The 17,710-nt window shown below is 47.4% G+C and overlaps 1 protein-coding gene across 4 annotated transcripts in view; it reads left to right on the top strand.

The window, feature by feature from the left end:
* The window catches only part of Terf2 (telomeric repeat binding factor 2), a 28,536-nt gene extending 15,218 nt beyond the window's left edge, over positions 1–13,318 (top strand). Inside the window, exons 6-10 of one of the 4 annotated variants that reach the window (XR_005496666.2) lie at positions 1,674–1,774; positions 4,342–4,459; positions 8,845–8,930; positions 11,128–11,168; positions 12,709–12,730. Coding sequence is in view for 3 of the 4 variants with exons in the window: in NM_001108448.1 (NP_001101918.1) it covers positions 1,674–1,774; positions 4,342–4,734; positions 8,845–8,930; positions 11,128–11,168; positions 12,709–12,867 (780 nt within the window). In the remaining variant the exon portion in view is untranslated. Of the gene's footprint in view, positions 1–1,673; positions 1,775–4,341; positions 4,735–8,844; positions 8,931–11,127; positions 11,169–12,708 lie in introns of those variants that run through there. The other 3 variants (NM_001108448.1, XM_039097857.2, NM_001242355.1) reach the window with 3 other exon arrangements.
* Positions 13,319–17,710: the final 4,392 nt, after the last annotated feature.

Here is a 17,710-nt window from a genome sequence, read left to right as displayed (position 1 = left end):
GGTCTGTGAGGGCACAAGCTGGACAGAGCGGATCTTTTTTTTTTTTTTTTTAATTTTGCGTTTTGCTTGTACAGATGCCTGAGCACTACATTTGTGTGATGCTCGTAGAGGCCAGAAGGTGTCAGATGCCCTGGGACTGCTGGAGATACTGTTATAAGCCTCCATGTGGGTGCTAAAAATCAAATTTGGGTCCTCTACAGGGGCATCCAGCACTCTTAGCTGCAGCGAGAGTAACTCTTGCCTTACCCATGTACCCCTGGCTGGCCTAGAAAACTTGGTAACCCAGGCCGCCCTTGAACACACGTACATCCACCTATCTTTGTGATAGTGCCCCTTGAGTGCTAGGATTAAAGGTGTGGGCCACTGTGCTGTACTCCCTTAGGATGACAGTCTTTAGTTGAACTCAAGAGATTGCATGGTGAAGTACGCCACTGTGCTGTACAGGACCAGTTCCATGAAAGTCTGTGTCTGATCCTCAGCACCCCAAAAAGAGAGTGAAGTAGGGAACCAGGATTGACTGTGATAATGTTAAAGTTGCCTGTTGTGATGGTGGATCTCAAGCCCTTTATACTGGTGTCAATGATAGATCCTATCAGCTGTTTGACAAGTCTCAGATCACTTGTAAAGCAGGTAGCTGGGATAGCTTGCAGGAAGTATCTAGGTGCCACCTAAACCAAAGCATTCCTTTGCCTTTGGGGCACCGGGGGGTGTTCTGCTCACCAGAGGATAGAGCTGTAGTGAATGGGACAGTCTAATACTTAGCAGAAAGACAGATTAATAGTCAGGACAAGAATGTCCTGCCTAGAGCTTCCTGTGCAGTGTTGGTAATGATTTTCAAATACTGTTGGTCAGACAACATATAGTGGGGATACAGTCAATAAAAATTAAATACACAAAGTTATTCTGATCTATAAGTTGTCCTACATTTTAAAAATCTGTTTAGGCCAGGCGTCGTGTGGCACATTCTATAATACCAGCACCTGGGGAACAAGCAGGAAAGTCACAGCAAGTCCAGGGCCATCCTGGTCTATCTTTTGAGTACTGGGCCATCCAGAACTGTAGGCTGAGACCCTGCCTCAAAAATCAGAAAACAAAACAAAGCAGGAGGTACCTGGAGAAATGGCTCAGGGTTTAAGAGCATTTACTGCTCTTACAGAGGACTCATGTTAGGGTCTGGCCTTTGTGAGCATGTGGGTACACATGAACTCATGCAAGCACATGCACATATATGTGAAAATAAATATTTTTTAAGAAGTAGGGGAGGGGTTGGGGTTTAGCTCAGTGGTAGAGCACTTGCCTAGCAAGCGCAAGGCCCTGGATTCAGTCCTCAGCTCCAGGAAAAAACAGAAGATGAAGAAATTTAACTTTTGTATTTATTTGACTCCAAAAGAGACTTGAAAACGAGGAACTGATGGGACCGAGGTAGGAAGGACAAAGGTGCAGTGCAGCCGTCTGTGGAGGGTGCCATGATGGTTCTGCTGCTCTGTTTCAAGATGAGGAAGAGAAGTCTAAGGGTGCCCCCATCATGCTGTTCCTGTCTGTGTCCTCCAGCCAGTGCCTGGGTTGATTTGTAAATGTGTTGCTTATGTGTTGAGTATGATCTTGGTGGAAGAAGCAGATGCTGAGTGAACTTTTGTGGCTTCCTCTTTCTGATGACGCCCTTCCTTTCCTAGATGGCTAAAAAAGCTTTGAGATCAGAATCAGCTGCTTCAAGTACAATGAAGGAGGAAAAGCACACAGAGCCAGTGGAGAAACCACTCAGAGAGCCTCCACGGTGAGCATGTCCTTTGTGATTGTCGGGGAGACATTTTGCTGATGTTACCAGGTTATTGGCATACCACGGGTTGAGAGGCAGAGAACATGGCTTAGGAGAATGAGAGTAGCTGCCTGGGGTCTGGGAAGATCCCAATTGGCACTCCTCCAAAGGTTCTGTTTAAAAGTTTGTTTGTTTTGTTTTGTTTTTAAATATTTATTTATTATATATAAGTACACTGTAGCTGTCTTCAGACACACCAGAAGAGCCCATTGGATCTCTTTACAGATGGTTGTGAGCCACCATGTGGTTGCTGGGAATTGAACTCAGGACCTCTGGAAGAGTAGTCGTGGCTCCTAACCACTGAGCCATCTCTCCAGCCCCCAAAGGTTCTGTTTTTACCGCTCTGCCTCACCTGTAACTTGTGGATCAGCCCCATCCCCACCCCTTCTGACTTTGCAACCCGGGCTGGCCAGGAACTCAGCAATACTCCTTCAGCCTCCATGTGTTAGGTCTTCAGTTGGAGCCAAGCCCCTGGCTGGATAGATGATACTTTAATTCATTCATGTAGCAGTGTTCAGGTAAATGAGTCAGAGCTGGGCATGGTGGCACATAGCTTTGTTGGGGGGAAAGGGGTTAATGGAGGGAGGGTGCATTCAAGACAGGGTTTCTCTGTGTTGTTCTGGCTCTCCTGGAACTCACTCTAGACCAAGCTGGCCTCGAACTCGGATCTACCTGCCTCTGGTGGCACATAGCTTTAATTCCAGTACTGGGGCAAGAGACTCTAAGTTAAGAGGCCAGTCTAAGCTATGTGTAGTGAGACCCTGTCTCAAAATCAAATGAAAAGAACTGGTTGCAGATATCAAAGGAAAGGAAGGAAGACAAGTCCAAATCTCCTTGTAACATGAAAGCCACCGAATTCCTAAAGTGGGTGGGGGGTACGTTTTTATATTTTTGGTTGTCAGCCTAACCTTTAGTGGGTGAGCCATCTCTCCAGCCCTGGAACATTTTTATATAGTAATTCTAGAGGCTCGAGGGTCCATATGTAGTGATGCCCTTCTTGTTAGCATGCCAAGTGCTGGTGAGGGAGGAGTGTGTGTGTCTCTCTGTCGGTCTCCCTGGTCTTAAGTAGTTAGTCTAGGGGGCTCTATCCTGATGTCCTTTTCTAATCCTAGTACTTGCTGGGGACCTATCTTCAAACCAGGAGTTAAATGTCAACATGTGACTCACTGAAACCATATTTAAATCATAGCACACTGGTTTGAAATACAGAGGGCCGGGGTTGGGGATTTAGCTCAGTAGTAGAGCGCTTGCCTAGGAAGCGCAAGACCCTGGGTTCGGTCCCCAGCTCCGAAAAAAAGAACCAAAAAAAAAAAAAAAAAAGAAATACAGAGGGCCAAATGGGTCCTAAAATAAGATATTCCAAAGCAGGACACTAGCAAGGAGAGATAAGGCTTTCTGTTTTTCAGTTGCTACTTTATAAAGAGTGTAAGCATTCCACAGTGTGTTCAGATTTTGTGTGTGATACTTCCTTTTCTTTATGGTTAGATTTCTCAAGTTTTAGACATTTTTTTATTTTATTTTTTTTTTTTTATTTTAATTGTGCATGGTGGCTATGGGTTCCTATGGAATCCAGGAAAGGGATTTGGAGTAGCTGTAGCTGGGTTTATCCAGCTGATGACAAGCCACCTAATGTAGGGTTGGGAACTGAATTTGGGCCTCTGCTCCTCTGCAAGAGCACCAAGCATTCTTAACCATTGAGCTAGATTTCCCAACTTCTCCATGTTGGTTTTTTTTTTTTTTTTCCGGAGCTGGGGACCGAACCCAGGGCCTTGCGCTTGCTAGGCAAGCGCTCTACCACTGAGCCAAATCTCCAACCCCTGCATGTTGGATGTTGGTTTTAAAATACAACTTTGCATGTGTTAGACAGCATGACATGTCATGACCAGTCTGGGGAGGCTGGCCTTCAGGCTGCCGGTTTGCCCTTTCCTGACAGATGTTACCGTAAACTCTCTAGTTGTTCCCAGGGATCGATGAAGTTTTTGTAAAACCTAGTCACATTGCTCCCAGGCCCATGGCACACTGCTTTCTCAAGACACTGACTCTAAACATGCTGTGGATGTAGCCCACTAGCTGCTCATCTCACAGGAGGTCTGGGCTGGGATGGCAGGAAGTAGAGATTCACAGTGAGTCTGTAGTGCTGTCAGTTGGCTGCCCAGCTAGATGTGAGGTTGCCAGGTGCTGCCCAGAGCTCTTACGGGATGGAAAACATTGCTTTGATCATAGAGACTAAAAGGGCTGACAGGGCACAGACTAGGGTGGCCTTGGTTCCTGTAAGGTTCTCTTGTTTGGAACTTAAACTTGATACCACTTAGATTTGTGTTCAGTGAGTGAAGGGTTTTATAAACAAGAGCTGTTGAACGAAAGCAGCCTGTCTTCCCCCCATGTTTTTTGTATTGGCTTGTCTTATTTTGATGGACCGTCTTGAAGAGTCCTGTTTGAAGCCTTATATTTCACAAAAGTCCTGCCTACTTAGGTGTGTTTCTACTTTTGGGAGACTGAGTATCCTGCGTGTGCTTTATTTGCAGACAGCCTCGGAACCCTCCAACCACCATCGGACTCAGGACAGTGAAGGCAGCTTTCAAAGCTCTGTCTACTGCACAAGACTCAGAAGCGGCTTTTGCAAAACTGGACCAGAAAGATCTGGTACTTCCTAACCTAGCATCCCCATCATCACCGACCCACAAAAACAAGAGACCCAGGAAAGATGAAAATGAAAGCTCAGCTCCTGCTGAGGGTGAGGGAGGCTCAGAACGACAGCCCAGGAACAATCGCATGACAATAAGCAGATTGGTGTTGGAGGAGGACAGCCAGAGTTCTGAGCCCAGCCCAGACCTCAATTCCTCCCGGCAGGCCTTATCAGCATCACCATCCAAGCCCAGAGCTCTCAACCAACCCCACACAGGGGAGAAGAATCCCAAGTATGAAGACCTTCTTTGTAGCAGTTTGGGGGCTGGTTGGTGGTCCTGGTGGGCCTGGTTTTACTTCCATGAATGAAGTAATCTTCAGCTAAGCTACTCTCCACCAAGGCTTGCTCAAACTGCTAGAATGAGACTGGGGCAGGGAGGGACAATGCAGTCCTTCCCAGTTCCCAAGCCTGCCGGAGGCTGCAGGGCACTGCCCGAGGGCGTGAGTAAGAGGGCAGGCTTCTGAGCCTCCTGCCTGTTGATCTAAGTGCCTCAATGACTAAAAGTTAGTCTTATTTGGGACGTTTGTCTGAGTTGGGCCTCATTATACTTGGTATTAATGAAAGACCAGTGAGTACTTAGTTTTGTACCTTTCATGAGCATTTGAGACCCAGAAAATTCAGCAAAGATTCCCTAATCTTCCATGTTGTGCAGCTTCTGTGGGTCGGTGGTTAGAATATGTTAATTGTATTAACTTTATCACCATCGTGATGTCAAGCCCAGGTTTTGAGTCTTTGCCCTTCGTGCCCTGTGTGGATCCACCCTCCAGGCACTGGTTTGCTTGTGCTCTGAACATGCTGTTTGTTTCTCCTGCTGTACATTCCCTTCCTCTCATCCCCACAGTGGACTGTCATCCCTCTGTTGTTGCCTGTCAGAATCCAGTGGTGCTTGGCAGGGGAGAGACACTGAAGTGTTTCCTGGGCCCAGGCACTTCCAGGTGTTACCTTACGGAATCTGCAGCTCGTTCCAGGAGATGGTGCTAGCCCTACTGTATAGATGAGAAAGGCTCAGCAAAGTTACTAGGTCACTTGATGTTACACAGCAGGAAGTAGCAGACGGCTGTTTGGGGGTCTTAAGCTGCATGGTGTTGACACAACAGCTGAAGCCACATATACCAGTTACCTCTCCTGAAACTTCCCTTCTCCATGAACTCTTGTACAGCTGTCCCTGCTGTAAGTCCTCTGCCACACTGATCTCCCAAGGCCATGGCCATCTCCACACACTGTTGTGTATTATGATTGTTCAGAGACCCTGTTTTGACGTGCACTGTGAAAGGCCATGGCATGTGATAGCATGGTTTCCTTAACCTGTGTGTGCTCCTGCATTCGGAAACAAGTCACTGCGTCTCTTCACACTTCGTCCTTCCTTGATCCATGATCCATTGATACCTCACAGACCCCCTGTGAGATGTAGATACTGTCCCCTTCCACCTCCCACCCCCATGAGCAGCTGAAGAACCGTGGGCATCAGCAGCCAGTGGGATTGTAAGTGGAGTCTGTCGGGAGGTTGTGGGCCCGCTCAGTGCTGTCAGTGTCCAGGGTGTGAAGTGTACCTGCGGTAAGGGCTGACAAATCCACCAGCCACTTGTTTCTGTCAGGAGAGGTTAATTAGCCACATGCAGAAGGTAGGACTTGTCCGTGGCTGCTGTGGTGCTATGGCTGTGAAACAAGGAGTGGTGACAGACTCAGCAAGGCTTGCAAAGCTGAAAACACTGTCCCATGAGTCTATATTGAGGAAGTGTGAGGTACCCTGGGAGCTAGGGGAGAGTTCCTGAGCCTGCTCATACAAGTCTTGGGTGGACTACATTCTGTGGAACAAATGTGGGGCTGACCTGAAAGGGTAGGAAGGCAGCAGGTATACTGTGGGGAACAGTTCTGGCAGTAGTGTTGGGGGAATGCAGCACAGAGTTGCAGGGATGGGCCAGATCTTGAGGAGGGCCTTGGAGTCTGGCTGGTAGGCAGGCAGCTTCTTAAACTGAGGGTCACAGTTACAGACTTTTTTTTTTAAGGTGTATGTCCCTAGCTTGTGAGGCATCACTGAGGGGAGGGTGGGAAGCTCATGACGGCTGCAGGGAAAGCTTTGGGAAAACAGGGACAGAAAGATTCAGAAGGGACAGGCAGCTAGGAGAAATTACCAAAAGGAAAGGCCATAACACCTAGATTTATTTTATTCCCTAAGGCATCTTGTACCTGGTAGATATGTGCTTGGCGTTTGTTGATCAAGTAAAAGGGATTCTTAGACCTTGTATTTAAGGGTTACCATCCCCCAAATGTGTGTAGGCCATCTGAGGGTTAAGGTTTGTTCATTTGGAAGAGGGGAGGAACCAAAGCCTCAAGAACAAAACCCAGCAGTCACAGGCTAATTCACAAGACTGGGCTAGACCAGTGTTCTCGAAATTTAACCAGTGAGGAACATAAGGATCCAGAAGTGACCTGACTTGTCCGGGGCCACACAGCCACTTGACAGCTAGGAGGACTCTATTCTCAGTCCCTTCCACATGGGAGAAGAGCAGCTGCAGTGAACAGGGCATGTTACGTGGGTGGGTAGGCTCCAGGCAACCTACTGAAACATGTGTAGAAAAGGCAGTGCTGAGAGTTGGAGAAGGACAGGTCCCTAACAGCCTGCGGTGAACTCTGTAGAGGACAGAACAGCAGTTTCGGGAAATGGTGACTGGCCAGGGATCAAGGTGCAAGCTGACTTCCTGTGAGGGCAGGAAAAGTAGAGAATTTAGTAGGCTGTTACCTGTTTGTAAACACTGATCCACAGTAAAACTAAAAAGAAAGAGGCTTGTAAATGTTTGTCATATTGTTTCAAGTAAATTATTCACAATTTAACCAATTACGCACAGTATATATTGTCTACCATTTGTCTCAGCGACTTTGATAATTTCTTAGGAAAACTACAAGAAAGGAATGGGGGTGGGGTATGTCTTGCCTAGCTTTGTTATTTTAAGCCAGGCTGTAACTAGCTCTATGTGGCCCCAAACTGACCGAAGAGGCTTTCTGTACTGGGATCGGTAGCTTTAGGCTGGGGATGTAGCTCAGTTAGTAGAATGCTTGCCTGACGTGCATGAAGCTCTTGGTTTGGTCCTCAGCCAAAAAGGGCCTGGTAACACTCATATCAGCCCTCGGTGGAGGTTAGAAGATTGGCAAATTAAGGTCTTTGATGATACAGCACATTCAAAGCCAGCCTGGGCAACTGAACCCTATCACAGGAAAAAAAGAAAAAAATTATTATTATTTTTTTTTTCGGAGCTGGGGACCGAACCCAGGGCCTTGTGCTTGCTAGGCAAGCGCTCTACCACTGAGCTAAATCCCCAACCCCCGAAAAAAATTATTTTTATGGTGTTGAAAGACCCATAAGAGGAAGATCCAGGAAGAAACTTCTAGGCAGAGGACTTTGTTCACTCACAGGAGCAAAGCAACCTGGGTTGCTATAGGTCAGCAGTTCTCAACCTGTGGGTCTCAACTCAGGGATGCAGGGGGTGTCAAACAACCCTTCCACCAGGGTCGTAGATCAGATATGCACAATTCATAACAGTAGCAAAATTACAGTCACGAGGGGGTCACCCAACATGAGGCACTGTATTAAAGGGTCTCAGCATTAGGAGAGTTGAGAGCCACTGCTGCAGGTGTAGCATGTGGTGTAGTCAAGGTAGGAAACAATCTGGATTCACAGACCATGGAGGAGGATGTGCTGGTTTTGGTGTTTCAAGAAGAGTCGAGCATCTGCATTTCGAGCCAGCTTTGAACTTGTGGTTTTCCCATTGTAGTTTCCCATATGCTGTCAGGTGTGGACCACTGTGCCTCATCATACACTCTTGTGGTGTCACCTTAGTGAGGAGAAAAGGCTAGTGTAATAACTGATGAAAGTTATCTTGAGCTTAGCTCCAGAAATAAGGAGGGTACCAAAGTCAGTGTAGTCAGATTGAGCGTGGCCCTGCAAAGGGGAGGGGGAAGTTTGCACCTTTGAACCTGCTAGATCTTTAAAGGAGCCCAAAAGACTGGCTATGTTGATGAATACCTGTTGAGGATCCCAGCCCTCAGGTGAGGCAGGAGGATTGAGAGCTCAGAGTACCAGCCTAAAACAAAATGAAGAACTAAACAAGTTAGAAAATGAGTTTTGAGGGAGATGGCAGTGTGGTGATGGACTTCACCCAATGCCCAGTTTGACACTTGGCCCTGCAGGCTGGGACATGTTCATGCAAGGAGATGCCTGGAAGGGGGACAGTGAATCCAAGCGTTGTGTGTTGAATCCCAAGTGTGTTCTGAAAGGGAGCCAAGTTCAGTGTCGGGGTGTGGGGGAAGGGAGCGTTTCGTGGCTCACTTTACTGTTTTCCCCTAGAGCATCGAAAGACAAGTGGAACAGCCCTAACGGGCTTGAAGAAAAGGAAGTTTGGTCGGAAGAGGACCAGCTGTTTGAAGTGCGGGGTAAGGCCTCTTGCAGATGTTCGCTGAAGTGTGAGGCATGTTACCTAACAGTCGGGTTCATGTTGCAAAAGCCTCTGCCTCCTGGGGAGACAGTGGCTCTACCTGATCTCATTTGGAATCACTAGGAATCAGATCGATCGTTTGGTTTGGTTTGCAAACAGGGTCTTGCTAGCCCAGGCTGGTGTTAATTGTAGGAGCCTCCCAGGTGCTGGGATCAGGGACATGTAACCACGTCTGCCTCCCTGTATTTCCCTTTTGTTTTTCTTGGTGGTGAGGCAGGGTTTCATACAGTCCAGTCTGACCCAGAACTCCTGGCCTCTGCTTCCAGAGCTCCGGGGTTGGAAGCATCCACTGTCACACCTATTTTTTCCTTTTTGTTTATTTGTTTTGGAGACAGGACCTCTTGGTACGTAGCCCTGGTTGGCCTGAAACATTATATAGACCAGGCTGACCCCAAACTGGGGATCCATCTACCTTTGCCTCCCAGGTGCTAGGACTAATGGTGTGCGTCACACTGCCCGGGTCATATGGTATGTTCTCATACAAATAAAGAGCTAAATCTTCATTTGGAGGGCTGTAAAGACTTGGAATGACAACAGTAATTCTTTCCGAAATTCCAAAAGTTTTGTCCTTAAGTATCCTCCAAGAAGGCCAGCTGCCAAGCCAATGGACCCAAGCTCAGCCTCAGAAGCCACACAGTGGAAGGAGAGTACCAGCGCTCACACACAAGCCTCAGTTTGAGTACACATGTACTTAGAAAATGAAAATATGCTCTTATTGTAATAAAAAAGAGTTTTTAAACACCTTCATAGAGGCTGGGCCTGGTGGTATATACCTTTAATCTGAGCATTCCTGTGGTAAGGACAGAAGGCACTCTCCGAGCTCACTCAGGCTAGCCAAGACTGCATACTGAGACCCTGTCTCAGAAAAAGGGAAAAAAGCCATGGGTTGTGTGTGGAGGTCAGAGGACAAATTGGGGGAACCTTCTGCCATGTGGGTCCTGGAGATTGAACTTGGGCAGGCAGATTTGGTCACTTGGTCTCCCAGCTCCTAAGGATTTTAAATTCTTAGCAGAAAACAATAAAGTGATTATTCCAGAACAATAGTTATCAACGGATTGTAAATGTGTGTGTGTGTGTGCGTGTGTGTCTGTGTGTGTGTCTGTGTCTGTGTGTGTGTGTGTGTCTGTGTCTGTGTCTGTGTGTGTGTGTGTGTCTCTGTGTGTGTGTGTGTGTCTGTGTGTGTCTGTGTCTGTGTGTGTGTGTGTCTGTGTGTCTGTGTGTGTGTGTGTGTGTCTGTGTCTGTGTGTGTGTGTCTGTGTCTGTGTGTGTCTGTGTCTGTGTGTGTGTGTCTGTGTGTGTGTGTCTGTGTGTGTGTGTGTGTCTGTGTCTGTGTGTGTGTGTGTGTCTGTGTGTGTGTGTGTCTGTGTGTGTGTGTGTGTGTGTGTGTTATACCCATATGTAGTAATTCTTAAGGCTTTATTTTTAACTATGTAAGTGTGTGGACTTGTACACATGGCCTCAGTGCTAATGAGACACAGAAGCTGTTGGACCTCGCAGGGTTGGAGTTATAAATGATTGACAGCTACCCAGTGCAGGGACTGCAAAACAGAGTTGTCTCTGAAAGATGAGCCATCTCTCCAGCCCTGAATCTTTACTTTGACTTTTGGCCACAGAATTTAGTCCCTTTTGCATATTAGGCAGGCACACTACTACTGAGCTGTCTACTGAACTTTTATATGTGATAGTTCCTCAATGGATTTAGAAAATGATAGTTTTGGTATAGAGCTTGAAGTCTTGTTGTTAATCATAATTTATTGCAGTCAGGCAGAACTGGCACACGCCTTTAATCCCAGCACTCAGGAAGCAGAGGCCGGCCAATCTCTGACTTTGGGGCCACCCTGGGCTACAGAGTAAGTTCTAGGACAACCAGGAAATCCTGTCTGGAAAAAAAAAAACAACAACAACAAAACCAAAACCAAAAAGCAAAAAACCTCAAAATCTGTTGGAAGCCTGTTTGTAAAGCGTTTCTTTGTTCAGGCTCTCAGAGCCTCAGGTGACTGCAAAGAACAGAAAGGTTACCCTTCAGTCAGTGGTAGTCTGAGCTGCAAAAATTTAAACCTAGTTTTCTTTTGGGGGATACTCTGTTTTCTTCATGTAAACTCTAAACTGAATATACTTTTCATGTGTTCCAACAGCACCAGGTGAAGACAAGTCATCCAATTTAGCAAGAAAGCAGGTAATTTAAAACTGGATGTGGGGATGTTTTGCCTACACTAAGATTGTGTTTTTGATCATGTGTGTGTGGAGGCTTCTGCATGTGACTGCAGTGCCATAGAGTCCAGAGCAGAGATCCTCCGAAGCTGCAGTTACATGGTTGGAAGCCACCTCTTACTGGTGCTGGAAGCCAGAGTTGGTCTGTGTGCACCTGGCGTCTGCAGAGGCCAGAGATGGTTGTGAGCTACCGTTTGGATGCTGAAACCACAGGTCCTCTGGGAAGACAGCCAGGGCCCTCTCCTAACTGCCCTTTCATCTCTCCAGCCCGTAAGACTTTTCTCATAGGAGTTTCACGAGAACCAGTAAAACAGGTCCCCTTCTCAGGAATTTACCCATGCAAAAATACCTCTCAAGGTAGTTCAGACTAGGGTCAACACTGGGTTTTGATGTTTTGGGTTTTGGCACAAGGGGGGAACACAGGGCTCACACATCCTTGGCAAGCACTGTGCCACGAGCTGCACCCTTCTCCTTTTACTTTCCTTTTACGTTTCCATGGTTTCAGGGTTTTGGTTGGTTTTTTGTTTGTTTGTTTGTTTTTGTTTTTTTGTTGTTGTTGTTTTTTGTTTGTTTGGGTTTTTTTGGTTTTTGTTTGTTTGTTTGTTTTAAAGATTTATTTATTTATTATATATAAGTACACTGTAGCTGTCTTCAGATACACCAGAAGAGGGCATCGGATCTCTTTACAGGTGGTTGTGAGCCACCATGTGGTTGCTGGGAATTGAACTCATGACCTCTGGAAGAGCAGTCAGTGCTCTTAACGGCTGAGCCATCTCTCCAGCCCTTGTTTTTTTTTTTTTTTAAGATTTATTTATTTCATTTATATGAGTGCACTGTAGCTGTTTTCAGACACACCAGAAGAGGGCATCAGTTCTCATTACAGATGGTTGTGAGCCACCATGTGGTTGCTGGGATTTGAACTCAGGACCTCTTTTTTTTTTTTTTTTAAGTTTTGGGGGGGATTTTTTCCTGTGTGTTTTGCCTGCATGTATGTCTGTGTACCACATGTATACAGTGCCCCAGAAAGCCAGAGGAGAACATCAGATCTCCTTAAACTAGAGTTTACAGATGGTTGTGATCCACCATGCAAGTATAGGAAACCAAACCAGGGTCCTCTCCAAGATCATCAGGTGCTCCTGACCACTGAGCTATCTGTCCAGCCCCACAGCACGATGATCAGTAAAGAATGATATGTCGGAACATTATAGTTGCAAACTATCCAGATTCTCGGTGCTGCTCTTTGTACTGTAGCTTTGGACCGTGTCTCCATGTAGCTCTGGCTGTCCTTAAAACAGAGATCCGCCTGTCTCTGCCTCCCAGGTGCTGTGGCGCCACTTGGCTTGTACCTCATCGGAAACCCTGCTGTTGGGTTCAGAGCATGCGCAGGAACTTTCCCTGCTGTTGGGCTCAGAGCATGCGCAGGAACTTTGACTTTGGTTTGGTCAGTTTGTTGGGAAAGGTAAACCACAGCACATTTTGACAGGTCGTTTGGTTTTCTTTTGCAGAAGTGGACCATAGAAGAAAGCGAGTGGGTGAAGGATGGAGTGCAGAAATACGGGGAAGGAAACTGGGTTGCCATTTCTAAAAGTTACCCCTTTGTTAACCGAACAGCTGTGATGATTAAAGATCGCTGGCGGACCATGAAAAAACTTGGCTTGAACTGAGAAAGGTTTTCAGAGCCACAGGACTCACAAGAACATGATTCTCAACAGTAGTCCCTGAGGCTGTGATGTCTCCTTCAAAAGCTGGAGAATTGCGGCAACCTCCTCCTGTGCTGGGAGGTCCGGGGACACTCCTGTCACTGTTGATGGAGATCATGGAGCTAAGCGGCAAAGCCAGGTCTACCCATGGCTGCGGCAGAGGCGCGGGCAGGCACATGGCTTGTACAGTGCCGGAACATCATTAGTGTTTCCCTTCAGTGGTTTGCTTCAGTTTGAATCCCTAGTAACCCAGAAGTCTTCTAAGAAATGACGGAATCCATTAGGAGCACATAGGCTCTCATGACCTGTTAAAACCAGAAATGAGAGTCATCGGGAATAAACTTAATCCTCATTGAGTTTTGGACTCTGACTCAAATACAAAGGAACTCCGTGTGTTGAACCCAGATGAGAGATTCCTTTTAAAATACTGTTCGGCCACTTTCGTCCACCCTGGGCCTGCCTGCCTCAACACCCACACCGATGACTGCCGGGGCTACATGGCAGGTTCATCTGCCACACTTCTCCCGGGAGTCAGACGAGTGGATTTTGGTTAAATGGTGATTGTAAATAAGCTTAGCCCTTCCCCACCCACCCTTTTCTCAGAGCCTTCCGTATGCTGGACTTTTGAACCTTGAAAATCATTTGTTGAATATAATGCCTAACTCGACCTCTGTGATACAGTTGCTCCCCCGACTCCCTGGTCTTGCTTTGTTTGTGTCTTGCCCAAACTCTGACATACCCTTCTCCTTTTGTACTGTGCTGTGCTTGCTGTCTCTCAGACACCCTTACAAACTGTCTTTTTGGAAAAACACACACACACACACACACAAATTGAGTAAAGTGTTTTCTGTAATCTTTTTTTAACTATGAGAATGACTTGTTCCTACTTGTAGCATTCTTCATTAAAGTCTTGCTTCTCTCACGTTTCTATAGCTGGTTCATCGAAGTGCAGCATGGACTCCGCTCAGGCTGCTGCACGGTGCTGTTGAGTTGATGAAGCCACTTTGTGGCCCTTGGGTGCCATCCATACATGCTGTAGACTTTTCCTCTCAGTTTGTCCCTTATCCCTGGAACCGCTTTATCTAGGGATTAAAGAATCCTGACTTTCTGCTGAGTGAGTGAAAGGCAAATTTAAAGACGTGGAAGTTTGCGTTTTGTCTTTAACTTGATTGAAATGAGGAGAGTGCAGTTCAGCGCCTGTCAGCCGAATCTGGCATTTGATACTTCTGCTGTCTCACCAGCCACAAGAAGCCACAGGAGTGAGACCCAGAGCTGCTCTGCAGTGCCTTGTAGCTGTCACCACAGGTGGCCTCCCTCCAGCCCCGATTAGAGTCCTGCTCTCTCTTACCCTAAATTCCATCATTAGAGGGCTCTTTCCAAGGAGATGGGTAAGGCTGATTAGAATTAAAGAGGCAAAATACCCTCGTTAGCATGTGCCATGTGTCCACAGGGCTTAAGTGTGTTTATGCAGGGCTCCTGAACAACTGCACTGTGCTCTGTCAACCCAGATGCTGCTTGTAAGTGATGTTTAGACAGTGCTGGCCGTGGCACTGACTGGGAGACCTCTGTGTCCCTGTGAAATGAGGTAGTTCTGGGTTCCTTGACTTAAAAACTTCGCAAGAGCAACCAGGCCATAGGGTTTTGGGGTGTGTGTGTGTGTGTGTGTGTGTGTGTGTAGCCCAGGCTGACCTAGAACTGACAGAAATCCACCTGCTTCTGCTTCTTTCGTGCTGAGATAGAGGTGTGCAGCAGCTCTGTAAGTTGTTTTTTAAAGACTCCGCTACTTTTCTGTTGCTGTAAAACAGCATGACCCAAGCAACTTTCAGAAGAGTTTATTTGGGCTTTTGGTTCTAAGGGTAGGGAGTCCATCACGGAAGGAAGGTGTTGCAGCAAGCAGAGGACATGGCAGTGGAGTGGAAGCTGAGGGTTCACATCCTGAACCAAAAGCACAAAGAAAGAGCGGGGCATAGTCTTCAATCCCAGTGTTCAGAGGCAGAGGTAGAGGCCACCCTGGTCTACATAGTGAATTCCAGGATAGATTGGATCCCAGGAACAAAAATGAATTAAAATACATAGAGGAAGGGTTGGGGATTTAGCTCAGTGGTAGAGCGCTTGCCTAGCAAGCGCAAGGCCCTGGGTTCGGTCCCCAGCTACGGAAAAAAAAAGAAAAGGGAAAAAAAAATACATAGAGGAACTAGGAGAGGCCCATCCCTGTGACACACCTCCAGCAAGGCCATACTCGGTAAACCTTTCCACACAGCACCACCAGCTCAGGGCCGGACCACTACAGACTTCCTGACATAAAAATGCTAGCCTTTTGGGCTAATGCTGGGCCATCTTGGGCTAAACTGGAGATCCTAGTTTACCTGCCTCCTACCCTGTAGGGAGCTGCGACGTGCCACGCCCCAAAGACGGCACTGGTTTCCGCCTTCCACCCTCCCGACGGTGAGCGCTCCTTGTAATAAGTCCTTACTTGGCTATGTCTGCCTGGCCTGCTAGCTTCCCCATAATGACAGCCTGTCTGCATGACCCACGTGGCACGTTGAGGTTGGTCAGCGTTAGGTATTTAAGCTGATGCAGGACGTTCCCCGGGAAGAGAGAATAAGCTTATATCAAGGATCCTGAATAAACTGCCTAAAGAAGATCTCTGCTAGTCGTGTCTTCCTTGCTGGTCGAAGTTGGGTGCAACACTACCCAACACACACACACACACACACACACACACACACACACACACACACACACACGGTTAGGTTACAGGATTCAGAATTTGGAAACCAACAGCTTGAGAAACTCTTAGAACATGAGGACTCCAGCTGTGCCACCTATTCCTCTGGGACCATGAGCCACTCAGGTCTGTGGCAGTGTCCTCAACACTAATATAATTGATGACAGCATTGTGAGGATGAAAGGAAATGTTGGTGAAATGGTGAGCCCAGTGCCTGTCACAGTCAGTGGGTGTTGAAGCCGTGAGTTAGAGATCAGAGATTGGGATATGTCATAGTTTTAGAATTGGAATAGATAACGGTTTCAACATGGATTTCAGATAGTTTTTCCCTTCCTGTGGATGCCAAAGAAGTCGTGAGTAAAGAAGAGATGGAAAGTTTGAATAACGTCCTCTTTCACAGGGTTTGGAGAACTTCAGACTTTTCCAACCAGGCAGGTGGAAGTTAGCAGGAGAGACAGAGTGGAGGGGTGGACCACCTTGTTCACTCTTAGTCTGGGTTTCCATAGCTGTGATAAGCACCGTGACCACCAGCACCTCTCGGAGGAACGAGTTTACTTGGCCCATACTTCCACATCACAGCTCCTCTTTGAAGGAAGCTAGGACAGGACTCAGGCAGGACAAGGGCCTGCAGGAAGGAGCTGATGCAGAGGCTGTGGCCGTGGAGGAGTAAGTGCTGTTTATGAAACTTTGTTCCTTCTTTTGCTCTGCCTGTTTTCTTAAGGATCCCAGGACCAGCCGCCGAGAAGCACCCACAGTGAAGTGGACCCTCCCCCATCAATCACTAAGAAAATTCCCTACAGACTTGCCTGCAGCCTGATTTTATAGAGGCATTTTCTCAATCAAGGCTCCCTCATCTCAGATGAGTACAGCTTATGTCAAGTTGATGTAAATGTATCCAGCATTTCTTCATATGTTAAAATTTTTATGTAGCTGGGTGTGGTGGCACCCAGGGGCAGGCAGACTTTTGAGTTCAAGACCAGCCTAGAGAGAGGCTCAGTGGTTAAAACTAGTGGCTGTTATTCTGGAGATCCTGGGTGCTGGGAATTGAACTGAACCCACATGTCTGCTCATAACCCTCTATAACTGTAGTCCCACGGGATCTGATGCTCTCTTCTGGTGTGCAGATGTACATACAGACAAAACACCTATATACATAAATATTTACAAAACAGTGTGGTCTACATAAGAGACCCTGTACTGCACCCCACCTCACCCCCAAAAAGTGAGAAAAATATCTTTGGTATGTATGCTCTGTGCTTTGCTCTAGGCCAGGAAATCTGTTGGCCAGATGCTGCCCTGATGTTGTGCCCAGTAGTACGTACCTAGCCATTTGCTGTAAGAGAGACCTCATCCCAGCTAGCTTTTGTCACTATGCACAGTGGCTGTAAATGAACTTGCCACATATTTAATCTACAAGAAGCGAGAACTGAGAAAACACCTTCAAGGATGAATGGATGGTTGGGTGGATGGATGGGCAGGTGGATGGATGGATGGGTGGATGGAAGGATGGATGGGTGGATGGAAGGATGGATGGGTGGATGGATGGGTGGATGGAAGGATGGATGGGTGGGTGGATGGATGGATGGATGGGTGGATGGGTGGATGGATGGGTGGATGGGTGGATGGGTGGGTGGATGGATGGATGGGTGGATGGGTGGATGGATGGATAGATGGATGGGTGGATGGGTGGATGGATGGGTGGATGGGTGGATGGGTGGGTGGATGGATGGATGGGTGGATGGGTGGATGGATGGATAGATGGATGGGTGGATGGGTGGATGGATGGATAGATGGATGGATGGATGGGTGGATGGGTGGATGGATGGATAGATGGATGGGTGGATGGGTGGATGGATGGATGGAAGGATGGATGGGTGGATGGGTGGGTGGATGGATGGGTGGATGGGTGGGTGGATGGGTGGGTGGATGGGTGGGTGGGTGGAAGGATGGATGGATGGATGGAAGGATGGGTGGGTGGGTGGATGGATGGGTGGATGGGTGGATGGGTGGATGGGTGGATGGGTGGAAAGTTCTCTTGTGGTTGGGTACTTTTCTAGCACCCATAATCTATATCTGGCA

The sequence above is a fragment of the Rattus norvegicus genome, chromosome 19 (assembly GCF_036323735.1).
Source record: "Rattus norvegicus strain BN/NHsdMcwi chromosome 19, GRCr8, whole genome shotgun sequence".
In the NCBI taxonomy this organism is placed as follows: Eukaryota; Metazoa; Chordata; class Mammalia; order Rodentia; family Muridae; genus Rattus; species Rattus norvegicus.
Note: the sequence above shows the minus strand (reverse complement) of the source record. Positions and strands in the feature narration are given on the sequence as shown.